Source organism: Thunnus albacares, chromosome 20, assembly GCF_914725855.1.
Source record: "Thunnus albacares chromosome 20, fThuAlb1.1, whole genome shotgun sequence".
In the NCBI taxonomy this organism is placed as follows: domain Eukaryota; kingdom Metazoa; phylum Chordata; class Actinopteri; order Scombriformes; family Scombridae; genus Thunnus; species Thunnus albacares.
In genome coordinates, this window is record NC_058125.1 from 25261351 (window position 1) to 25287870 (window position 26520).

The following is a 26520-nucleotide window of genomic DNA, read 5'->3' on the forward strand; positions in this document are numbered from 1 at the left end:
GAGTCATGAAAAGAGCTGCAACTGTTTTTTTTTTCAAGCAAAAAGCTTTCTGGCTCTGCTCTTCTTTGTTATATATGATGGCAAACTGGACGTCTTTGGGGTTTCAAATGTTGGTCAAATAAAACTGGAACACATCACCACACAACACCATTTTATGGATTAAACGATTAATCAAGTAATGGTGAGAATCCGCAGATTTACTTATAATGTAAATAATCGTTATTTGCAGCTCTAATCTTGAATTAAAAAGTGTTGGATACAAAAGGCCAAACCATAAAATAAGTGTTCTTGCAAAGGCTGCAACTAACACTCGTTTTCATCATCGATTAATCTGCAGACTGTCTATAAAACGACCCAAAGATATGAAGTTTACTATCATGTATGACAGAGAAAAGCTTCAAATTCTGACATTTGAGAAACTGCAACCAGCAAATATTTGACATTTTTACTTAATAGTTGCTGATTAATTATCTGTAGATCAACTAATATTTGCAGCTCCAGTTGTTGCTGCCTGAGCAACATGTCTGTGGACACACTGACAGGAGGTTGCTAAATATTTTCTCCATATTCATGGAGGTTACCAGGGTGTCACTAGGTTGTTGTTAGATGGTTACCAGGGTGTTGCTAGGTTGTTGTTAGATGGTTACCAGGGTGTCACTAGGTTGTTGTTAGATGGTTACCAGGGTGTTGCTAGGTTGGGGGTACATGGCTGATATGGTGCTGCTAAATATTTTCACCATATTCGTGGAGGTTGCTAGGGTGTCACTAGGTTGTTATTAGATGGTTACCAGGGTGTTGCTAGGTTGTTGTTAGGTGGTTACCAGGGTGTCACTAGGTTGTTGTTAGATGGTTACCAGGGTGTTGCTAGGTTGGGGGTACATGGCTGATATGGTGCTGCTAAATATTTTCACCATATTCGTGGAGGTTGCTAGGGTGTCACTAGGTTGTTATTAGATGGTTACCAGGGTGTTGCTAGGTTGTTGTTAGGTGGTTACCAGGGTGTCACTAGGTTGTTGTTAGATGGTTACCAGGGTGTTGCTAGGTTGGGGGTACATGGCTGTTATGGTGCTGCTAAATATTTTCACCATATTCGTGGAGGTTGCTAGGGTGTCACTAGGTTGTTATTAGATGGTTACCAGGGTGTTGCTAGGTTGTTGTTAGGTGGTTACCAGGGTGTTGCTAGGTTGTTGTTAGGTGGTTACCAGGGTGTCACTAGGTTGTTGTTAGATGGTTACCAGGGTGTTACTAGGTTGTTGTTAGTTGGTTACCAGGGTGTTGCTAGGTTGTTGTTAGGTGGTTACCAGGGTGTCACTAGGTTGTTGTTAGATGGTTACCAGGGTGTTACTAGGTTGTTGTTAGTTGGTTACCAGGGTGTTGCTAGGTTGGAGGTACATGGCTGTTATGGTGCTGCTAAATATTTTCACCTTATTTGGTTATTATTTGGTTGCAAGGGTGTCACTAGGTTGTTGTTATGTATATTTGGGGTATTTTAAACAGCTACAAGTGTAGTCAGCATAGTTTTTATAAACTTCTAATAGCAGATTAGGAAGTAAAAACCTTCTGTAACACTTTGCTAACTGATGCGAAGTCAGTACTAAGAACAGTGTACTTCAGACTGTGCCGGTCACCTCCTCTCTCTCTCAACATAATCTCTGATAAACTGTTGCTGATTTTGGTCTCCAAGCTCTCTTCACTTACTTTTCACAAATTGGCAAATCCCCCAAAAGCTGTGTAAGAGAGCGGCTCTTCTGTGCGGTGGTTGACGAACAGGAAGACAGAATGTCTGCCTGTCGATTTTAACATCACACCTATAAAGGCGCCGACCACCGACGCTCTACCTGAGCCACCTGACAGAGATAACTGAGGTCACTGTGACTCATCACTTCCACCGGCAGAAAGACAATCTGAACACAACACACATTAATCCAGTTATCCACAGGAAGGAAGCACTAGTGGTGTTTAAATGGTTTATAACACACAGTAATGTAGTTATAAGCAGATATAAGCACATTTTAAGGGTTTATTCATGCACAGCATTTGTCGGCAATTTCAGCTTCTCATAACTGTGTTTTACTGTACTGTCATTTATTATCTGTTTATACAGCAGCCTCCACTTACGGGTTTCCACAGGAGGAGTTGTAGTTGATGACAAATACATAAATAAACATTTATATCTGCCTATGACTACATTATAAAGCATTTATTAAATGTTTGTATACTTCTTATAAATGCTAAATATGGGGATTATTGAGACAAAGGAAGGTTTATTATTATCTCACCCTATTTGTTACATGTTCATTTTATATGTGATTAAATGACTTTTCTAGGATTTTATGTTTTAAACACAACAGCCTGTTGTGAAAATTCATAACCACGAGAAACAAGAACGTGGCAGAGAAATCATCTTTTTAAACATGACTTTCCAGTAACACGATGCTCACTCTGTTAGCATGACTTTGTTTTCACTGTACTTTCATATACAGATATGTGCTAATTTCTTCGGTCATCCCACCCACAACCTGACACATCTGACACTCCGACGAGCCCACATAACACTCAGCGGGGCCAGACAACCTTTTGGAACCACACTGTGTTGATCCTCTAAGTTAAAACTGTTTGAGCTGCAGAGTCTCCTCACTGTGTATCTGATGATATTCATGGATTCAGGACGCCCCTCACTTATTCTCTGGCGATGAATGCAAACGAGGAGTCTCTTTATGTAATTGCTGCACTGTATAATGTATGGAGGAAATGTAAGTCGGCTTCTCTGAGCGCATTCGTGAAGAGGATTCATATATCTCCATCTACGCTGCCTCTCATCCCTCTTGTGGCCAACATCTACTGTATGATTCCCCCCTCTCCTCCCCTTTCAGCTGTACTGTCAGTCATCTATACTTAACGTCTTCTATACATGCAAACGCAGCATCACCTCAGGAAGATTTGTATATTGAAATCCTTTTGTTGTTTTTCTTGTTGGCAGGATGTCTCAGAAACTAGTTAACAGATGTCTGTGTAATTTAGTGCCAAGAACATGTGATTCATTTCGGTGCAGATCTAAAGGATTTGTAAATTAGAACAATTTGCATTTCTGAATTCACATAATTAGAATAAATCTTTACATGTTCTGTAAAAACACATTCAGAGGATTCAGCTGACAGATTTCTTTGGAACAGATAAATGTGAATAAGAAATAAAGATGAAAAATTAAGAATTCCATTGCAGGTTTTCTGTAGCTTTGATCAGGATGAAATCACATATCTTAAATTTAAAAAAAAGAGTCTAAATGTGCCCAACATATCAGCAAATCAGCCAAACCTAACAGTACTGCAACCTCAACCCGCCTCGTATCTCTATGTCTTCCAGGGGAAGGAGCTTTTATCCCAGAAGATCCCGGTGTGGCAGCAGGCGTGTGCTGAGCCCAACAAACTACCGGATCGTGCCATGTTCCTGGCCCAGCAGATGAGCGGTGCAGCAGGCGCCATGGTTCCCGGTGCTCATCACCCCGGCATGCCCATCTCTGAGCCCATCCCCGGTGCTAAACCCCTGCCGGTGCCTCCAGAGCTGGCAGTCCTCAGAGCCAGCGGGGGCATGGGACAGCAGGTCGGTTCCTCTACTGCTCTAAAATCATTATTCATCATCGCCGGGTTTGTGTTGTGTTTGTGAGTCTTGTATGTATCTTAACCTGAACCTAATTATAAGCTTAAAGAGGCCATATTATGCGCTTTGTGATTTTTATACTGTTATAATGTCGGGTGTTAAACATGAACCAAAAATGCTGCCTTCAAGTCAAAAGTCAGGGCTTTAGCATATTGTGATCGCTTCATTTATTTAAGTTATCCCTACTTCCCCATCTGCTCCGTAGCTTTGTTGCTAATGTTGTTCCACGGATTGTTTGCTTAAACATGTAAGGATGGATTTGAAAAGTTAACCTTTTTAAAGAAAGAAAGAGAAAAAGAAGTAAAATCCGACTACCGCTGTTTGTTTACGTAGCCTTCCGGAGCCGTGAGAAGCTTCCTGAAAGCTGACCAATCAGAACAGAGGGCTCATCAGGAGGCAGGCCTTAAAGAGACAGAAGCTAAAACGGCCTGTGTCAGACAGAGGCTGAACTGAGGGGCTGCATAAAAAGCCAGTATAAGAAAAATAAGCAGTTTTTTAACAGTAATTCATGCAAAGATATTCCAGTAGAGCCCCAGAATGTAAATATAGACCTGGACATGTGCAGAATATGTCCTCTTTAAACCCTAAAACTGTCTTAATCCCTCAAAATATTGTCACAATCAAGCTCTAAAACTCAAATGGGCCCTCACAAAGATAGACACCCACAGATAAGATGTTGTAAGCAGCTATCGAGACCTTTAATAAGACCCTGGAGTGTGTCGGGGGCTGTTGCCTCTGGATATATAACAGGTGCGTCATATGAGCCCTCAACGCATCCTCAGAAAACTCTCATGAATGCAAATGAAATCGTTAGCGATCCATGCTAATTAGCTTGTTGCACTGAGGACACTTACTGTAAATTCCTCAGGCTCTTTTAACACCCTGCCTCATCCTCCTGCCGACCGACTTACTGAGGAAAAACATCCAAGATTTACATGAAACGCTGCCTCATTCTGGCCCGAGCTGCTAATTAAAAGTCATGCTGCAGCCTCGGTGGCGTTTTTATGTTCCCAGATTAAAAAACACACTTTGAAAGTCTTCTCGTTCTCCCAGCAGTCATTCCATATGCTTATCTTTAAACAAACGTGCACTCAAATGTAGTCTTTTCATTAATCAGCATTTCATGACCCAGATCCACTTTTCCACCTCATTATTATTATTGATGAGCTGCAGGATGTTATGTAACGTGAAAGAGACTCTGTGTTTTTAATTGCCTTTATGCAAATGTCGTCGCCGCCTCTCTGCAGAGGCTGATGGGAGGCGTGGAAGGAGGGATGTCGGTGATGAACGGCACGGCCGGCGCCCACGGAGGAGAAGACTACCAGCAGTGGATGGAGGGCAAGGTGGCGCAGGGTAAAGTCTCTCCGCAGACCCAGCGGCATGAAGTCTACTCCAACACCCTGCCTGTTCGCAAGGTCGCCCCTGCCAAGAGCAAGACCACACTGAGTAAGATCACACGCTGCGCACTGATGTTCAACTACGCTCTAAATTTATTCTCTTTCAAGGGAATTGGTAGGATGAAGGCTGCAAACTGTAAGAAACATTTAATAGGGGCAGTTATGAAAGAGGTTTTTTTAAGTGGATATTGTATCACTCCGGGAACTTTATAGTCCTCATTTTGATATTTAATATTAACAATTAATGGCTTTGTGTTATGAAATTTGTAAAACACGATGTAGGACAAGAGGAAGTTTCATAAAAAAGTGAATCATTCAAAATTACAAAAGAGAAAGCAGCTCTGTTATGGAACCAGTAAATGCCTGTTGCAGAAGCTGAAGTATACAGTGTTTCCCATAGAATCTTTTTTCAGGAGACGAGGCACGTGGGACGGCGTGTTCATGCGGTCAGCTTCGGTCAGGTGGCGCAGCAGGCGGTCTGCAATTTATATTTGCATTCAAATGTTTTGTTTGCTTGGTATATTCAAGACTTAAAACAAAGTGGTCACAAGGAGAAGATGACTTAATAAGCTGCCCTTCTCACTTCTTCCCCATCTGTATTTTTACTTGACTTTAGAGTTTTGGAGAAATGGAGGCGCCTTTCAAGTCACCCAAGGTCACCTTACAAGAAATAAAAGCATAAAAGAATTAAAAAAAAAACATCAATTAAAACAAAACATCAGCATTAAAACAGGTGAGGTGCACAGTGTCCAGTTATAGAGAGTATGCCAGTTTTAACAGGTGAGTTTTGAGGTGGGACTTAAATGTCGTATATGTGGGGGGGGGGGCGGAGTACAGACTGAGTGCTGAGCAGCTGAAGGCTCGGGCACCCATGGTACTGAGGTGTGACGTGGGGGATGGATAAGAGTCCGGTAGAGGTTGAGCGGAGGGTGCGGGAGGGTGAAGGTGGTCCTGGAGGTAAGTCGGGGCTAGGTTGTGGAGAGCTTTATAGGTGAGGAGGAGGTTTTCGTAGTGGATGTGGTATTGTACAGGAAGCCAGTGAAGTTGGATGAGAACAGGGGTGATGATCCGGGCCGCCGAGTTCAGAATCATTTGCAGTCTGTTGATGAGTCCGATGAGGAGGGCGTTGCAGTAGTCGATGCGGGATGTGACAAATGAGTGAACCAGGATCTCGGTACTGGATTGGGAAAGTGATGGACGGAGTCTGTCCAGAATGACGCCGAGGCTCTTGATTTGGGGGGGGGGGGCAAAGGATACAGGGAATCCATCGACAATGATGGGTGGACCTGGAGCGAGTCGGGATTTGGTGAGGGTGGATTTGGAGCCGATGAGCAGGGCCTCGGTTTTATTGCCGTTCAGCTCAAGGCAGGTGGTGGGGGGGGCAGGTTTGGAGGAGATGTAGACCTGTGTGTCTTTGATATATATTTGTTTCTCCGAGCTTTTTCTCTTTAGGTGGTGCCATGCTCACGTTAGCTAACCTTGATCCTATACACGCTCGCTCTGCAGTAACTTAAAGGGACTCTGATGGCAGTGGTACTCGCATCACATCAAGAGTTTCCCAGACAACGACACAGAGAGGTTGACTCACGTTTCGGAACAGCGTCGCACAGAGGCTCCCAAACACATATGATTATTGATTTCCGAATGGATGGATATTTGACTGGTGGGGGTTCTCGTTGGCCCGGTGGCCCACCAGGCCTGTATGATTATAGGGGAAACACTGTATAGACAGACATGTTTTTACACCACTCATCATGTTATCTCTACCAGTGGAGACCCGTACGCTGCCCCGGTCCAGCTCCATGGCGGCGGGGCTGGAGAGGAACGGGAGAACCCGTGTCCAGGCCATCTTCTCCCACGCAGCCGGCGACAACAGCACCCTGCTCAGCTTCACCGAGGGCGACGTGATAACCCTGCTGGTCCCCGAAGCCCGCGACGGGTGGCACTACGGAGAGAACGAGAAGACAAGGATGTAAGAAATGTCTTATTTGCCTTCTCTGAGGATTGCATAGTGTTTTCAGTCTGACTGTCTGATACTTAGCTTTGCTCAAACACCATTTAACAGATTTTAGTTACATTCAGTGGAATGTAAGACCATTAGCAAAGGAAGCAGTGAGTAGTTTTTGGTGTAGATGCCACCAATTTATATGTATAAAGCACATTTTTTTTTACCATTCCTGCCTAAACAGATTGTCTATGATTACAACACCCCTACAGAGTTCATCAAATCTTCAGTATTTGGTACATAATAGTTAGTTTATTAGTTTTTAATATCTGGTTTCCCACCCCTTCACCTTTTTCCAGGCGTGGCTGGTTTCCTTTCTCCTACACCAGGGTGATCGCCGACGGTGAAGGCGACTCCATGAGGCAACTTCGAGTACACAAGTAGGTGTTTGTTCTTTTACTTTTGTTCTTAATATAAGTCATTACATTACAACACATGAGCCTCTTGATTATTGGTTTGTGTAATCAAACTGTTTCTGTCATCTGTTTTGGGGGAATATTGACCTCTGATTGGATTTTGATTAAACTTGAAAACAATGAAAATTTAAAAATTAATCATGAAAGCACTTTAAAAAGCAACAACCTACTGATTGCTCCCCTGCAGATCTTCCCCATAAACAAACTAACATATTTGTCCCTGATTGGCTCAGGAGGAATTGCCTCGGTGGTGGTGGTGGGGGGGGGGCGGGTGGGAAAACATGTTTACAGTTTCCTCATTTTCTGTGTGTTTCCAGCCTCCATCACGGGAAAAGCAGCAGCACGGGCAACCTTCTAGAGAGAGAAGACATGGCTCTCCCCATGCCTGATTACGGCATCCACCAACGTATGGCGGCACAGAGCGCTGCTGCGCTGCATGGCAGACAACAACGCCCCTACAGCGTAGCGGTTCCAGGCTTCTCACAGGTGAGGGGGGGGGGGGGCTGCAAAACAAGCACACACAAACACACACACTGGCATCTTCCGACACACGGGTATACACGTGACACAGTAGCTGAGCTGTCGCGCGAAACCTGGCAAAGATCTGCGTTTGTCTGTGTGAGAAAGTTTGGAGAAAGCTTTTCACTACATGCGAGGGAGATGTAGGTCCAGTACAGGAATAGCTTTTCTTTGACTGGCTGTCTGTTCCAATATCGGCACTGGGAGTTCTCCTGTGCCACAGCGCGCGGAGAGAACGCTCTGCTACATTAGCTTATATAAACGCGGAGATCAGTTCTCCTTCACTTCACACGTTCCTGCTCACAGAGGGTCGAGTGTAAAACGTGGCAGATTGGAGGAGTCTACCTCTGCGCTTGGCTGCCTCTGTCTCTGAGGGAAGTGCTTGTGACAGGCATCAGTCGGTAACAGAGTGAGGGTTCGCCCAGCCGACTGAAAGAAATCGAGAGAAGGCAGCTGTGGTGGTGGGAGTGGATGCAGGAGAGGGGGTTAATTTTTCAAAAGGCAAAATCAGGAGTAGACTTCCGCAACGCTGAACCCTTTCTCCATCAGCCACGGCCTTCCTCCTACGCCTCACCTGGAATGATACATGTGGGCGACGCTTAATCGCTCAGCAGTCGTGTAACAACTTAAACTGTTCTTTCTGCGTCACTGCATTTAGGGACGGAAACATCTTTTACAGTATGTGCACATGAAAGTGTCTGAAATGCTTCGGTCACATAGTAAACACTGATTTTATGATTTGCAGGTCAAAAAACATCAAGACATTTAAATGCTTTAAATGCTATTTTAACATATTTAACATAATATAACATTTAAAGGTCTTTTGACCCACAAATTACCAAATTAATGCTAATTAACAGGCAGATTAGACAATAAAAACCAAAGAGCTATAAGGTATTAAACTAGAGATTTTACAAGGAGGGGGTTTTGGTACAATATGTTGTACAAAAAAACATACACACAATTATATAAAGACGTACTTAAACATACTTTTTACAGAGAGTGAAAAGAGGATGATCCGTTCAACAGCAGATCATGATCTTAACTTGTTGAGATAGTCGATAAAAGGTTGCCAGAACAAATGAAATGTTTTTTTATATTCCATCATTCAACAAGACTAAGTGGGTTGGTGGGTTCTTCTGCTTCCAGTTTAATAGAATTATGTCAATAATGTTACAAAACACATCAGATCATATTGGTTATCTGTCAACTGAATAACAGCCAGAATTGGTTTGAATGGTTACTGTATAACCTCAGACAGAGATGGAGAGATATTAGTCCAGTAGTGCTAATGAGGCTGGTTTCTGTCCACACTGGTCACTAGTCGGGTTAATAAAAGACATCATGTCAGGTTTGTAGTCATACAGTTCAAGAGATGCTGCAGTGTCTCATCTACTGTGTCTCTCTGCTGCCATCTGCTGACTCCTGTTGGTTATTGCAACTTTCTACTGACAGTTTGAACAACTATTTTATTATGTTAAATCAGATTAAATTACAAGACTAAATCTCTCCTGTCTTGTTTATTTTGTCTTTACAGCAGGGAGTTGAAGAATATGAGCCTCGCTTCCCCACAAGGTAAGAACTACTTTACCTGTTTAACCCTTTTTTTAATGTTGATTATTTTATATTGTTGCCAAAATCAACTCAGTTCCAGTTCAGTCAGTTCAAGCAGTAATATCAGAAAAATTAAATATGTGTTTTCCGCAGCGTTTGTGGGCGGGAAGCCAGTGAGGAATTGTGACCTTGTTTCTAGTGAATCTCTTTGCTGCAGATTAAAAGAAGCAGCAGCTGTCAGAGCCGAACGGAGAGTCGGCAAGCGCTGACAAAGACTAGAGTGCGCTGATAATTGGCCTTTCCACATTAATGGGGAAAAAAAAAAAGAATGAATTGACTGAACTTAATGAGAACTGACTTGAAACCATGTTGAAGACGGAGAGTTGAGGGATTGGGACATTTTCATGACGCCTAAACACCTAAAATTCAGACCCGCAAACACACAAACCAACAGTACACACACACACACAGCACATTTTTGTTTTGTGTTGTTTTCTTTGTGCTCCTTTATGTTTCCATTCTGTTCTGTTTGCATTTGTTTGATAAGATACTATGATCATACAGTGTGTACTGCATAGTGATTTACTGAAGAAGGCTGGTTTAACCCAAACAGGACCTTTTTAGAAATAAGTGTTTCTAGTTTGTTTTTTTTTTAAAAAAAACAAGTGAAAGTAGATGACATTTTAAGGCATGCTATTGGTTCATTTGGTTTCTGGAGTTAAAGTTGATTTTAAGTTTTCTTTTGTTCCTTAATTTATGAAAACACTCATGCTTTGACCTCCCAGCTAACTGCCCCCCATGCACCATGCAGCTCCCAGTAGCGCTTCCACCTGCTAACTGCACCCACCCACCCAATCCCTGCTTCAAACCCTCCTCATGTAGAGTTAAATGATCAGGCTGCTGATTTTCTATATTTGTCTTATTGTCAACAAATCTCATGTTTGGAGCCAAACCAGTAATGAACTGATCTACTTATAAGTATTGTGTGTTTATCCAAAGCCTGATATATCTTATTCCTCTGTTGTTGTCCAAAAACTATTAAAAACACGTCAGTGAGTCACACCGCTGCACTGGGTGACATGTTCCTTCATCATGAAGAGTTTTGGTCTCGTTAGTTTGTTTAGAAACGGCTCCAAAGACTAATAACAGCGTCACGTTTTCAGTCTCCAGAGAGTAGTTCTGTGTAATGCAGATGCCTACTGAGCATGTGCAGAAACATGGTTTTTATTTTATTGTATCTATTGGTTTATTTAACAGTGGCAGTGCACATCTTTATTATTTAGAACATTTATAAGCATGCAGAACAATAATTAAAAGTTTTAGAGTATTAATGTTAGTAACAAAATTATACAGGGCATTATACTACATTGTCAGGTACTAATTAAAACATGTGACACAGAAACACATAATACAAGACATGCAAGCAAAAGGAAATATTAATGTTAATAGAAATATTGACTGAATAAAAGAACATTGTGCTGCATTATTAGACATTAAGTGAAATATAAAGAGGCAGAAGCACAGACATACAGAACATGAATCAACACACAGTAAAGACATGCGTGCAGGTACATCAGGACAGACCGGCGAGCACAAGAAAGTTGTGATATGCAGCACAACAAGCTGGAAAACGTGATCGCTGTTATTAGTCTTTGGTCACGTTTGTTTGTTTAGAAACGGCTCCAAACTCTTCATGATGAAGAGAAATGTCAGCCAGTGCAGCGGTGTGACTCATTCATGTGTTTTTAATAGTTTTTGGAGCCACAACGGCACAGGAGGAATAAAATATATCAGTGTAACAATACTCATCAGTAGATCAGTTCATTTGTTGACAATAAGAAAAATATAGAGAGTTGATTTTAAAAACCAGCCGTCATATTGCAGGAAGTGAAGGGTCAGATCAAGTGGAGCTCTCAGCCTTGTGTGGTTTATTTCTTGTGTGTTGGACGGGTAGACGTGGTTTCTGCCTCCACATGTGTCCTGGTTGTGTTTGCTGCTGTTTGTTCCTGAGCCAGCCCACCTGGAAGCCTCTCCCTCTCTTTGTCCACAGTTCCACAGAGGGCAAACTGATATCGACAGTGTGAGGACAGACAGACAAACAGGCACAGACTCAGCCAGATGATGCGATAGGACAGGCACCTCGCTGACCCTCAACCAACCCAACCCGCCCCCCCCCCTCTCCCGAAAACCCCCTACCTCCACCCACCTTTCCCCCCTGCTGCCTTACCTCCTGCTAACGGCAATAAACTCCCCCCCATCCCGAGCCAATCAATCAATGCGAGGAAGAGGCTTGGGTCTGTATCTTTTCCCCTCTCCTTCTCACCCCTCCTCCTCCTCCTCCTCCTCCTCCTCCTCCCCACTGCTCCCTGTGCTGTCTAACTGGTCGGTAGCCACACCGGGCCGCTGGTGAAGCCTCGGTGCGAAGCCAAACCCGAACAAAACGGACTCCGTGCCATCCAAACGCTCAAAATCAATGTGATGGACATTTTCTTTGAGGAAAATGTATCTTTTGCTTGTCTTTCATGCATGTACATTTCTTTTATATATATATACATATATATATATCGCTGGGGGTTATATCTCCCCCCCACCCCCACACCCAAAGGAACCTGATTTCCACAAATGTCAGCGCTCTCCATCGGAATGACGATGTAAAAGGAATTGTAAGTCAGGGTGTAAATATTTAATGATGTTGATCCCAAAGAGGATTTTCATAATGTTAAAAAAAAGAAGAAATAACATTACAATCAATACTTTTACTGGGTCTTTCAGTATCTAACAGTAACTTTACCTTTTCATGCTGTGAGGTTTTGTATCCCTCTGAGAGAAGAGGCCATGTATCACGAGTAGTGAATAATGTAAATGTTTTAACTTATAGAGCAGAGAGAACATATTACGGGAATGTTTACTGTACATATATGTGCCATACAGAAGTGCTTGTCATACAGTATATCTATAATCAGTTCATAAACAAACAAAAACAATAACGCACCTTATGAAAGTAATAGTCTATATTTCTGACTTTCTGTAAACAAACGTAATGTAACGTTTTTTTTTGGTATCAGCCTTTGAAATTTCTCCAACTTCTTTATGGAGGGAAACTGTGCTCAGACACACAAACCCAGGTGCTCGTTGGGGGGGTGGGGGGGGTGGGGGGTCCTTTGACTATCTGTTGTGGTGTGTGTGTGAATATCATGTCAAGGCTGAATGGGGTCAACTAAACCCTCGTCCCCGAGAGACACGCAAGGCTACGAGTCGCGTCTATTAACAGACGATTTACACCAAAATAAAAGCCAAACATTTGCTGACTCCAGCTTCTCAAATTCAAAAGAAAATTCTCTGTTTTATATAGTTGAATATCTTTAAAATGAGTCAACATTTTACAGACTAAATGATTTCTAATTCGCAGAATTTAATATGCTAATGAAAATGATCAAATAGTTGCAGCCCTAGTTTGATTAAGTAGTGTTCATGCATGAAAGAAAAGACAACTGGTACTGCTGTTTGGAGAAACATCGCTTTACATTTTCAATCCTTTTAACTCCTTTTTTTAAAATAAAACAAAAAACATTCGGACACATTGTAGTGCCTCTTACTAAATGGTTAACATGAATTATATATTTTTATGGCAACTTAAGACTTGTAAATGATTGTTAATGACACATATGCTGACGAACTTACGGATCCAAAGGATCAAATGAGGCATCGGCAGCGTCGTGTTAATGAAACATTGGCGTCATTGTGCCACATTTATCAAGCGTCGACATTTCTAGCACAGCCTTGAAGAGAGAGAGGGGGGGAGAGAGAGAGGAACCTCATTCAGCCTTCTTGTACTGTTGTCTCTGCAATTAAAGGCTATGATTTAAAAAAAAAACAACCTCAATGAGTAAAAGGCATCATGTTTCTTTGGAGGTAAAAAAAGAACTGTTTGTCTGATTCTCTCTCTGTGCTGAATAAAGACGCTGATGTGTCTGTATGTCGGTCCAGTTAGTGCCTGTCTTTACTAATAACCACTGTCCTGCTGTCGACATCTGATGTCCACTAACAACAGCCCACTATCAATTGGTCTTTCTCATGTTGTCGGCTTCTAAATCTCATACAAATGCTGACCAAAGAGAGGAGGTGAAAATTTAAAACCTCTCCCACGCCTCCTACTCTGCAAAAAAAACGTCTGTCTTTACAAATTATTTAAGGTGATTTATTCAAATGAGTTTAAAAAGTTTTCACTGGTTTTCTAGCAGTGTCACTTATCTGATCTGTTTCAGAAACAGATTTAATTGAAGATGGACTTTTTTTTTTGCACTGTAGTAATGTTGTCCTTGCTGCATATGTCTGCTGTCTCTCTTCGCTCTCTTCTTCCTCTCCTCTCTGTTCGTTTGTGTGTGTCGGTGACCTGAACGCTCATCTTTTTACCCCCGCAGCTTTGCCAACCTCCCCCTTTTTTTTTTTCCCATCTCTGTTTTGATGAATTTAGAGACAAAAGTCGAGTGCAAACGACTGGAAGCTGCCAGTGTTTCTTCTTTCTTCACTAGAATAAGTCCAAGGTATGACTGCCATCGCTGCAGAGATAGCACACCACCCACCTGTGGCCAAATAACTCCTTACATCGACTGATGTGATTTTATTTTGAAGGGTTTTGTTGTAAAAGAATCTTTAAAAAATGTTGTACAGAGAGTTTATGGATATGCATGCTTTGGGGGCGCCAAAGAAGTGTAACATTTGATGATCTCAAATGGTGAATTTCTACTTTAAAAAAGTATAAAATAAATTTATTCAGCTGGACATGTTTGGTTGTTTCTGTTTGTTTATTTTTTTTATCCAGAAGAAAGTTTATATCCTGTGAGACAATCAGGCTTTGAATTTTTATTTCTTTGTTATTTATTTGTGTGTTAGATGTTTTTAATTTGTCTCCAAATTAGTCTTCAAAGGCCAAATGTGTTTTTATGATCTGTAAACCCAATTATCTTTATTTTAGAATAATCTAGGTAACGCTTTACTTTACACGTCCCTTAATTTTATACTGATTTCCTGGAAATGTTTGGAGGTGTTTAAAGGTGCAGTTTGTAGAATTTAGTGGCATCTAGCAGAACGGACTCAGCAGAAATGGAATATAATACTATATAATATATAATAAGTATGTTTTTATTAGTGTATGATCACCTGAAAATAAGAATAGTTGTGTTTTTGTTACCTTAGAATGAGCCCTTTATATCTACATAGGGAGGAGCCCGCCCATGGATGTTTTATAAGAGCTGGATACCGGACTAAAAATGGCGCCCATTCAGTCCTATAGGAATTTGCTCGCCTGGCGCATACGCCAAAAAAAGTCTCTAGCCTCCGCTTTGCTTCCGCGTTGTGCGGCCCACTGAATATGCGCAGTAGTGTTTCCCCCGCTGGCTCCGCCCACGAGTTCACGCTCGGCCCATAGACTTTACATTGGGATGACGTCTCGGATTTTTAAATCGCTTTTCTCGGCTTGAGGAAAGTTTTACAAATAAAAAACCTCCATGGATCAAAAGTTCATAATAGAAAGAGTCATAATTGACGTTGTTTGCAGTTCGAGGCGTCCTGTCAACAGTTTTACAGGCATCTTACAATGGTGGTCTATGGGGAAAATGCTTTTTGGGCCGCAGGGGGATTTTTCGCTGTAATACCGCGAGTTGCCACTGGGAAAAATTGGCTGCAAGGCTGAGTGGGCGGCGGCGCCCTATCCAGCTCTTATGATACATCCATGAGCCCGCCATGTTGCACCGCCAATTATTCAATTAGTTGCAATCTGCAACCTCACCACTAGATGCCACTAAATCTTACACACTGGTCCTTTAATGGTTGAAGAGAAGATCTAGAGAGTATCTAACTTCTGTATCGTGACATATTTCTGAGTGGAACAGGATAGACAGGCAGGAAATAACGCTGGGAGGAACTTGATTTGAACGTTGAGAAGTCGGCGTGTCATAATTAATCTCAGCTCTGTGCCGCTAACAGTTGAAAACTGATTGATCGGTTGATGTCATGATATTATCAGTTGAAATCGGTTCGTTCAAGCCTGCATAAGGACACATCATTTTACAGAAAGAAAACATGATTGGATTTTGATATAAGAATAAAAAGAAATTGTTTTTTTTTTTTGGGGGGGGGGGGGGGGGGGCGTATATTGTTAGATAGGTGCACCATATATACCAGGGATATGATCTAAAAGGGTTAAAAAGGTATTTTTTATTTCATCTCAACTTCAATTTTTAGGATGTTTAACAGAAAGAGTGGAGCAATTTGGCACAAATTATAAGAAGAAAATGAAAAAAGCATTAATTTAGTTAAGTTCATAAGTGCCCACTCAATATATTTGGGTTCATATGTTGGTAATTTGCAAAAATTCGTAATAAACTAGACACCTAACAATTCTTTAACTGACAGAAAATACTTTGTTTTAAGTGTGTAATTTATTAAGAATTTTTGCAAATGAACAACTACATATTAACCACTGAAACACTTTTTTTTCCTGTTTTTTCTTATAGTTTGTGCCAAATTGCACCTCCGGTTCTGTAAAATATACTAAAAATGAACTGTTAATTACCTGTAAATGACTCTGAAAATTTCCAGGAAATTAGTATAAAAATGAAAGGACCCATAAACTAAAGCGTCGCTATAATCTTCAGCAGGTCTGTAAGAATCCTGAAATAGCAGCAGTAAATTGAGCTCTTTATTTCTGAGCTCTGATTTCTCCAGAAAGTTTGTGTTTTGCTTGTTCACCAAATCCTAAATGAAGAAAGTTCTTTCCTTTCTCAAAACTAACCCACTGGTGATCATCCTCTTGCTTTAACACATCAGCCAGCAGCTCCTCTTGTACATTTGATGTCACCTCTCATGTCGACATTTCCCGGGAAACCGAGGCGGTTCCCGTCATAACCTCCCACCGGCCTTGTTGCATGTACCGTGTGTGTATGTGTGTGTATTCAGTGCACAGTAGTAGTTACACTGCATCCTACCCGCCCTGACCTGCCATACACCCACTGGCCTGCTCCTCCTGCTGCTAGCAAAGGTACCTTTTTCAACTCAACTGTGTGTGTGTTGGTGTATGTGCGTCCTAATCACGGCATATTCATTTTATAGTAACACTGGTTTCTTTAGTTGACTGTGTTGTGGTTTATATGCCTGTCTGTGTGTCTGTGCCCGTTTTCATTTTTTATCACCTGTGTTTTTTTGAGGTAAATATTATGTATTTGGGTCATAATTAAGATTATAGAGCAGTAATTTGTTTGTGTTTATGAATGTATTCATGCTGCATTTTGACATCAAAAAAATGATCAATAATTTTAGATACATCATGAAACTACATAAACAAACAAGACCACCATTAAGTTGACTGGCAGCCTCTTCGAGTTTTTATTTTTTATATGTCATTAAAAGAAAGATGCACTTAAAAAGAACCACAATGGAAAAACTCTCATTTCATGTAAAAGTCCTGCATTTAAAATATAACTTAAACCTGCAGTAACCTACTTTTTGGCCACAAGGTGGCAGCAGAAACAAGCTGTGAACTAATTACTGACATTTTATCACCTTGTAAATTGATAAGGTGATTGTGTTAGCAAATAGTTGACTATTTATCATTCATCTGGTGAAGTGTTTGTGTCCACGTGGTGAATGTATCCACTCTCTTTTAGCTCTGGAGGGAAATATCTTTAGCTCTTTATCTGCTAAATGCTCCACTATGTTCACCAGTTAGTTGCTAACTTTGTCAGTCTTCCATCTGATGCTGTGATTGTAGTGTACAGTAGATTTTTGAGGTTTTTTGCTGAAAACAGCCACCTCTTATGGCCAAAAAAAAGACGCTGATGAGAGCAGTGAACCAAAACATTAAAGTTTCTAATTGTAAACCCAAAACAATCAGCTGAAAGATGCTAAAATGCTAAAAACTGCAGTGAATTTGTTATTGTGAGCAGCACCTCTCACCTTGTAAGTTAGACTGGTCTTTTTCAGTGTTAAATTATTGATATCTTAACCATTGGCTCAGATGAAGGACAACATGCTCCAACCTCTTCCTCTTTCTAGATTCTTTGGATAATGTCTGAAATACACTGCAGATTAGACCTCTTACGCAGGCGTAAGATTGATTTACCCGTCACTTTCTTGTCAGTACATGTAGCGTAGTGACATCCCAGCACAGCTCCACTCAATCTAAAAAGACGTCTATTCAACCAGGATAACTGAAAACATCTGTGATACCTCAGAAGTTGACATTTTGCAGATACCATATTGCTATGAGACAACTTTTATACATATACTTTATCTTTAGTTTATCTCCAACTGTCAGATAAATGTAGTGGAGTAAAAAGTTAGATATTTCCCTTGTGGAAAAAAAGTAGAAAAGTATCTTAAAATTGCAATTAAATTCAGTATTTAAGTAAATGTGCATACTTACCTCCTAAATCAGAAGGTGGAGGTTTAATATTCTGCTTTTTACAGGAAACTATGATGTTTTTAACAGAGGCTCCCAGTCATCTGAGTCACGGTCTCATTAGTTTACAGTACAAATTATTACAGCCTGTTTTTAAGAAAATGCTGCACAACATCAACAACTTTGGGTTAATACTAATTAATTATATCATAGATAAGCCTTATAAGAACATTGCTGTGTATATGAATTGTTACTGAGCTCTGCTGCAAATTACAATATATTGTAATATATGATGTTGACAGATGGGGACTGTCTCTGCCTTTCAGTACAGGGCCTGATTACGCCCGCTTCTGAGTGACCAAAAACCATCGTAAGTGACTGAGCTTTCAGTCCGGGTCTTCATGCGACCACTCTCTCTCTCTCTCTCTCTCTCTGTGTCTTTATTTTTTTTCCATCATCACTACAAACGACTTCATGCTCACCTCGTCTTTGGGTGTTGTGGACCGACTCTCGTCTTATTTCCATCACTGTTTTGTTTTAATGTGTCATTTTGGTGTCTTCAGCTGACTGTTGGGTGTAATAATCAGACATTTCAGGAAACATGTTGCATGTTTCTGCATCATTCCCACCACTCCTTCCTCCTTTCTTTTTGCATGACTCATCAGACTTTTATTCACTTTTTTGGCAAATTTATGCATGATAATTAATTTTCCTTCTTCTTCTTCCCAGCTGTGATCCACCCATTGAGCCCGCCGTGGAGGCTCCAGCCAAACCGCCCATTTCTGATGATGAGATCGATGACGATGAGATCGAGGACAAGCACTTTGATGAAGTTCACTATGACTTCGTGGAGAAGGCTATAACTCCCCCGGGGGACTACTGATCTCTCCCCTCCCATTTTAAACCAGCTGTGGGGTGGACGACTTCTTCCCCTTCAGCTGCACAGCTCTGATTCAACTGCAGTGTTATTACCGTAGTTCTACGATACGATAAGAATTCAATACGACCAGCAAATGAACCGCGATTCACATTTACAATATTAGTTGAGAGATAATATCAATAAATGCTTGAATTGATTTATATATTTGATCTTTTAGGATGGGAAAGCACATTCAAAGCAAAGAATATTAAAAAAATATATATACGTAATTGCATTTCTGTAAAGGCATGTGCTCACATTTTTGGATAACGGTGATGCATGTGGCGGTAAATAAGAAGAATAGATGTTCACTTTGGTGGCTCACATGGGTTCATTTTCAAAGCCTGAATTATTAGATTGTATCACCACCCAAAGACTGACGACTGACTCACGTGAATCTGTAGGCAGTCTGAGAGGTCGCCTGAAGACGTCTCTGTGCTTTTAAATATATATATATATATATATATATATATATATATACAGCTTCCTCCCTCCCTGCCTTGTCAACAAAAGGGCTTTAACGTTGGTAAGCTATACATCTCGTCAGGTGTTTCACCTTGTAGCCTCACCTGTTAGTACAGTACTGCCTTCTCACAAGTTAAAAACAAAAACAAAACAAACAAAAAAAAAAAACGAGTGCTGGTGCAGCGTCGAACACTGTTACACACACCAAGAAAGCAGAAAGTCTGTCCGAATCAAGGTGGATAATCTAAACCACGACAAGTCAGATGTGTTTCAGCAGATGACAGAGATTTAAAGAAAAAAAAAACAAGTGCTGAAATGCACCAGAGAAATTAAGACTAGCCAGAAAAATCAGCAGTATCCGTGGAATAAAATTTGTGCTGAGTGATCGCATCAAAACTGTTAAGCACACTACTATAGTACTGTATCTTCAACTAATTGTATACTCAAAAGAAATCTTATATTCTGTAATATTAGTTATTACTCTAAGCAACACTGCAGGTGTTTGTACCTATAGTGATTAATGCACTGTACCGGTTCTCAGATTTCACTTGATTCATGTTTGATTAATATTGTTCTTAGCGAACAACAAGCAGTTTGTAAGATCTTCTTAAAGCAACATTTTCAACACAGAAATATCCAACGATACAATCAACAGGAGGAAATAAACTTTATGTGATTGCAAATAGTCTTCTATCATGTTTAATATAACTGTGGACTGTGATGCAGAGCGACATAGAAGCAGAGTTACACCAATTTAGGTTATTAGGTCTACTGAGCTGATAAAATCAAATAGTTAAAGGTTTAATTGGGTCGAAGCTGCCCAATATATCCCTGTTATTCTGTATAATCCACAGACCTGAACAGTTCTCATTGAAACACCTGTTGACAGTGAGTCTGTGGTTTATTCAGAGTAACATGGACATTGTCTCTGGAAAGACACACTGATATTGAACCACAAATTTAATTATATTCACCTCCGTTGTACCAGAGTAGAGCCAAAAATATCAGCACCTGATTTACCTCTTGTTGTTATCTCGACATCCAGATTTTTAAGATTCACAGTTTTAAATGTTGCCTCCTGTCAGTGTGATGGAGGTGAGGATATGTACGATTATCTTACTGATAAGTTTCATCAGTGTAACTTTTAGCGGAGAATTTAAAATATGAGGTGAATTCATAAACCTAAAACTAAGATTTGAAGGTTGAAAGTAACTTTTAAAATAGTAAACTATGGTTTTAAAACATGTGCCTACGATGTTAGCAGTGTCATGTTTTCAGTTACAAAACTTATACGAAAAATAGACAATTCATACGTTCAGTGATCGGCTGTGTGCCTTAGTTAATTTAATGAATTGTGAAAGAGAATTCATAATTATCAGTTTGTCCACATATGCAGTAAGTATTCACCTTAGGTAGAAGATAATTTAAAGAGTAACTGCACTTTAAATCTTGTAATTGATCATTATTTATTGATCATTGTACTGACCTCCACACTCATTAGCACAGCTGGGTGTAGCCAGGTGGCGATATTTTTTTTTTCTCCCTAGGATGGCGAAGTCATAACCCACCCTACTCTGCCTTTGATTGGGTTACCCTGATATTCTTACACTAACCTTAACCAACCTCACTTCTCATGCCAAGACTTAACCAACCCAACCAATGAAGACAATGAGTACTAGGCAATCAGAGGCAGAGTAGGGCACATCATGACTTCGCCATCCTGGGAAAATAAATTGGGTAGTCAGGTGCGGTGTTTTGGACTCGTGGACACGTCCAACTGTGACATACAGTTGCAGACTGTTCATTAAGCCTCACCCTGCTTGGTTACTGTTGCTAAGCCTGTCAAGCTTTCCTTTCTTGCAAGTAGTCTGTGAGTTCAGGCAGAGTTAGACAAAAGTAACAGTATCTTCATGTGTTTGTTGAAAAAACTCTATCTGGTTGACTTGTTGTAAAATGGGAATCTTATAAAAGAGTTATGGCTAAATATATGACATCACGCTAAAAGACTGAGGCTAAAGCTGTATGTCACTGGCACCAGTTGATTAGAAGATACTGTATGTAAATAATCAGCACTCTTCTTCATGTATTGCAGTGTAGAACTAGTTAACTCCTGTAATATGTAAGAAGTTGCTTATTTGTGCTCAGCTTACTCGTTCATATGTTAAACGAGAAAAGAAAATGGATTTGGCAAACGCAACACGATGTCGCTAAAGGCTGATTTATGGTAGGTCGCTTAATTTATGCTTCGGTGAAAGGTTTCAGTCGTCTCCATGGTAACCAGACGCTATCGTCCAGCCAGTTTGTTTAGTTACATTATATCATCCTGACCGGGACTAATTAAACAAGGATGTTACAATTTATCTAAAGTTACAGACCAAAATATCAATAAGAAAGTTCAGTGAAAACTACAATCGCCATGACGACGTTGGTAACACTACCCAATCACATTGCGCAACAAAATTCTCCAGGTGTGCTCGACATGAAAGGAAAGTATAGAGCGACACTTTTTTCTGTCGTAAACGCATCATTTCTGTCGAGCGACGTAAATCAGCCTTTACTCTGATAGCATCCATGACCGGCTTCTCCAGTGTCGATATTAATACACGGATGTGCTAGTCGTGTTGGGGCGTTTTGCAACCTGCAACCTGACTCCACAAACTGATGTGATGTAATGATTCGCTCTTTGGCGTTGGAAGTAGCGCAAGGTTATGACTGCTCGACACGACAACATTATGTTAGCAGAGATAAATACAATGTTTAACTTTTGAAGACAGCTTATCAGGCCTGCCGTGCCTAGTTACAGTTGCTAAGCTATGTTTGGACAGTCAGTGTGATGACCTGATGATTGGGTGAGGGTTATAGCGAAAGGTCAATTATGCGTTGTCATGAACAATGTAACCACTAGATGGCAGTGCGAGCTGATTTTTCAGCCTGTGTTGCAGTTACTCTTTAAAACATCAGTAGCAGCAGATTCAGTGCAAAATTATTGGTTTTCACATTGATAAAAACCTACATTGGTGTAACTGTAAGTGACGACATGAGGACTAATACAATACAAATGTGAAGACTGACAGTCAATATTGTATCATTATGTGATTTGATGGCAAACACAGTGTCTGTTTTCAATTATTTTCTGAATAAAGAATCAAGTATTTACCCATATGGTGTTTATGTGTCTTTATACTGCAGTACTGTGTTGCCAGGATCAGACTACATGACATTTTTGCCTTTCAAAGTGGATACTGTGTCAGATTAGAAGACGATAATCTTAAATTCCTAAGTATTTAACAACACTGACAACGTCATTACTCTTTTTGCTTTGCTGTGTTTACAGTTTTTGCTCCATTAGTCAGCGTAACGGAACGTCCTAGAGGTTGTCAAACTTGGCAAGAAGTCCCCAGATGCCGTGTTGTATTTCACTATGACTCACTACACAATCACAGGATAAAACAAGCAGCCCATGTCTCTCATTATCAGGCTGTTATCATGTCATCTGAGCCAGAGATAAACCTGGACACAAAAACAGATTTTTTTCCTAATTGTACTTTCTACAAGTTTATATTCGTAATTGCGTCTCATCAGATCTCATCTCTTAAAATTATATTAAGTAAAGTACTGATGCCAGAGTGAATTCAGTTTCTCTCCCCATGTGAACTTTGTAGGGCTGCAACCTTTGTCCATTAATCAATTACTGTAGTCAAAAGAAAATTAAACGGCAACTATTTGGATAATCTATTAATAAGTTAAGTACATTTGATGGTTCCAGCTTCTCAAATGTGAGAATATCTTTAAATATCTTTGCATTTTAGACTGTTGATCAGACAAAACAGGACATTTGTGCTCTGAGAAATTGTTTTTACAGTTTTCTAATGTTTTATTGACCAAATTAATCAATAAATTGAGCAGATTAATTGAAAATGACAATAGTAATAAGTTGCAGCCCTAAACCTTTGTTAAAAGGCAATAAACAAAAAGTCAAAAATATATCTTAAGATGTGTAAAACAGACTTTATTTATATTTGATAGAAGGTACAGAAAGTAATGATGTGACCAGGTCAGTGTGGGGGCACATATTCCTCCTCCTTCTCGCTTTATTACCAGGCCGAAGCTGCTGTCATGTTCCTCCTCTCCGTCTCCTTTCTGGGGTAAAAAAAAAAAAAACAACACCAACTGCACTTACCCCCGGAACACGACACAACATCTCTTTGGCAACAATAAACATGAGAGATCTCTTCTATCATTATTATTATTTTTTTTTAACCTTCCCTCCTCCTCCTCCTCCTCCTCCTCCACAGGTACAGTACATCAATACTCCTAAAAGTATTCTTGTCGAGATACAAAAATATTACGGACAGCCGTCTAGATGGTTCTATGCTAAACTGTTACAGAATATTAAAGCCTTGGAAGGCAAACAAACACTTAGAAGACACTACATGTTGATCGTAGGCCCGTTTTGAATGGTGGCATCCAAACCAACAACTCAACACCCACACCTTCCCCTTTCTCCTCTTCACATTTATACACACACAGAAAAGCGTTTTAAACAATTCATGATCGTGACGTCAGCCCTCTGTCGTCTTTCAACCAGCTGATCAGACAAATAACACTGAACTGAACTGTCCAACCTAAAAGCAACGCGGCTCTAAATACTTCCACCAAGCTTTTAAGCGCCATAAAATCTCATCCTCTTATTCTGTTTTATATATAAATAAACCAAATTATAACAAACTGGAACAAACTTTCCTCTGAATCTGAGAAGTTCAGCTTCTAATACCCGAAATCAGAGTACAAAAACCGCTCCAGACGAGCTCAGTGCAGCCAATGTACAGCAGGTGACAGTAACAGCGACAGTTTTTCCTCATTTCTTTCACCAACAGATTAAAATAGAAATGAACAGAAGCTGAGAAATACCGGATGTATAATGTGCTAATTTACATTTGCAAAAGCACTTTTGTTCAGGCTAACCTCTGTGCAGCTGTGTTGATACATTAAGCCTGTAGAGTTGAGCAATATGATGATACATACTGATAATAAAAGATGTTTCTACCAAGGTGCAGTATCTATTCCTGTAATATCTCTGGTTATACTTGGCCAATTTGAATATTGTTGCAAATACCCGCTGCTTTTCTGTAAATATTGGACTTACAAGATTATGCATCAATGTGATGAAACACCTTGATTTGTCAGATATTTAACTTGGAGGATTAACTCAGTGCAAGCCCCAGAGATTGTACTACATCATGACGCATATCCTTAGCGTAATCTTTGTTACATATACTGTGTATAAGATTTCATCATATCGCCCACCCCTTATTGGCCTACATTAGTTTTAGAGAATTAGTGTTTTTCTGTTGCAGTCCAAATACTGAATATCTCCTCTTGCTGCCAATTGCTTTTGGATCAATGACATGAAAGAGGATTTCTGTGACCATGTGTGTGTCTCTACTCCAGAACAGAAAACAAAAAAAACTGTCCGCTTTTGTCTCTAAATAGTAAATTCTTATAGATAATGTTTTCTAGTTACTTGAAACCATGCGTTGCTATATTTTGAAAAATCTGTCAAACTTTTAATAACTTCTTGTCACTGATAGTGACGATTTGTTGTGCCTGATGTTTACAACACAGAAGGGTTCGGTAGTGATGGCGGTGCTGGCGGTGCTCAGTTTGGTAGAGAGAACGAGCCACATATTTATGTAAAACAGTACAGTAGTGGTCCTGATACAAAAAAAAAAAAAATTGTCATAAAATTATCAGGTCGTCCAGGTTCGATCAGCTGTTTCCACAAAAAAAAAAAAAAAACATACTGCAACCAGACAGGAGCCATTAAAATTCCCTTTGCGTCCTTCTGCAACGCTTAAGTGTCTCTGAATGAACCCAAATATTAACATTATATTACTTGTGATACCTCAAAGATTCTCGTCGATACTCATCAAGACAAGTAAACCGGTTTCCCCAAAAAGTACGAAATCTGTGGTGCTGTACAGTCTTGTTCAAAGTGCTGATCCTTTGTTGAAAAACCAGTAAGTCAATGTGTCTTTTAACTCGGCTTTACTCAGTTTGCGGGTTTGACTGTCCTGTTTGTGAGCCCAGGTGGTTCGTAAATACTCCTCATCATAAAGGAAAAGTGAAAGAGGTGGCGAACGTGATGCTTTTCCAAACGTCTGTCCTTCCAGTTTGTCTCTTTGATCGGAAAAATACGCAGAATTCAACACACCCCTGCTTTCAATAAATTCTTTACCTCATACAGTACATATATATTAATATTCTGTAAGTTTTTTTATATATTAACCATACTCTTTTCTAAACAGCTTAGGTCAGTCCTACGTTGTGGTAAAGTGTCCACAGGCGTTAAGAGGCACTGTCTTGTGTTTCTAAAACCTGACGTTAAAAAAAATGAATCAGAAGTCATGCTAGCGGGCCGAGTCGTCGTCGTCGTCACAGAGAGAGAGGCAGTAGATCCCGACGGCTCGTTACTCTTTGTCCCCGTCCTCGCTGCTTCCTGTAAGAGAGACAGAACGAGGCAGAAGGGATTAATGTACACAAGTACAGGCTGTTAGGGCGTCTTCCTCTTCCTCCCAAAATGTTGGCAGATTTGTACGAAATCTCATTAGTGTGGGACATTTTATTGTAATTCAGTCTGTGGTAATTATGTTGAAGCCAACAACTGCATCTTTAATGGGCCGGTTTCCCAGATAGAGATTAATTCTAATGCAAGACAAAAGAAACCTTTTAATACCGTATTAACTGAAACACAGTCATAAATGATTTACAACAGTTGTAGATGTAGATGAGAGTTGATATAAAAAGTCAATACTTAAATTAAACCTCAAAGGAGCCGAGTTTAATTTAAAACATGAACGACAAGCATCAGTGATTACAGTAATTTTGAAGAAAACATTCTCTCTCAAGTCACAGGGAGTCGAATTTTAATCTTTACTTAAGTTTTACTTAATTTACTTTGCCTCGGACTCCAGATGCAAATTTAAGATGTTTCAGAAATTAAAAATTAACTACAATTATCTTTTCTTTTTATTAGGCCTGCATGTTCTGCATTTATGTATAAAACCAGCTCAATATCTTGTACAAATAATCTTAATTTTTTTGTTGGTATGGTAACTTGATATTCAGATTTTAGCAGCTTTGAACCATTCAGTCAAAACTATCGTCAAATCTGAGCAGCTGTGATAAAA

The 26520-nt window shown here is 40.2% G+C and overlaps 2 protein-coding genes across 10 annotated transcripts in view; one reads left to right on the forward strand and one right to left on the reverse strand.

Moving 5' to 3' along the window:
- The window catches only part of baiap2b (BAR/IMD domain containing adaptor protein 2b), a 91328-nt gene extending 68838 nt beyond the window's left edge, over positions 1 to 22490 (forward strand). For 2 of the 7 annotated variants that reach the window (XM_044338174.1, XM_044338176.1), the window contains 7 exons: positions 3364 to 3600; positions 4905 to 5103; positions 6825 to 7026; positions 7359 to 7439; positions 7793 to 7961; positions 9532 to 9569; positions 18676 to 22490. In XM_044338174.1, the coding sequence (XP_044194109.1) occupies positions 3364 to 3600; positions 4905 to 5103; positions 6825 to 7026; positions 7359 to 7439; positions 7793 to 7961; positions 9532 to 9569; positions 18676 to 18829 (1080 nt within the window). In that variant the 3' untranslated portion in view covers positions 18830 to 22490. Of the gene's footprint in view, positions 1 to 3363; positions 3601 to 4904; positions 5104 to 6824; positions 7027 to 7358; positions 7440 to 7792; positions 7962 to 9531; positions 9570 to 11598; positions 14331 to 18675 lie in introns of those variants that run through there. The other 5 variants (XM_044338175.1, XM_044338178.1, XM_044338177.1 and 2 more) reach the window with 5 other exon arrangements.
- Positions 22491 to 23318: 828 nt separating this feature from the next.
- aatkb (apoptosis-associated tyrosine kinase b) overlaps positions 23319 to 26520 on the reverse strand; it is a 65811-nt gene continuing 62609 nt past the window's right edge. For all 3 annotated transcript variants that reach the window (XM_044337387.1, XM_044337389.1, XM_044337390.1), the window contains one exon: positions 23319 to 25829. In XM_044337387.1, the coding sequence (XP_044193322.1) occupies positions 25801 to 25829 (29 nt within the window). In that variant the 3' untranslated portion in view covers positions 23319 to 25800. The remainder of the gene's footprint in view (positions 25830 to 26520) is intronic.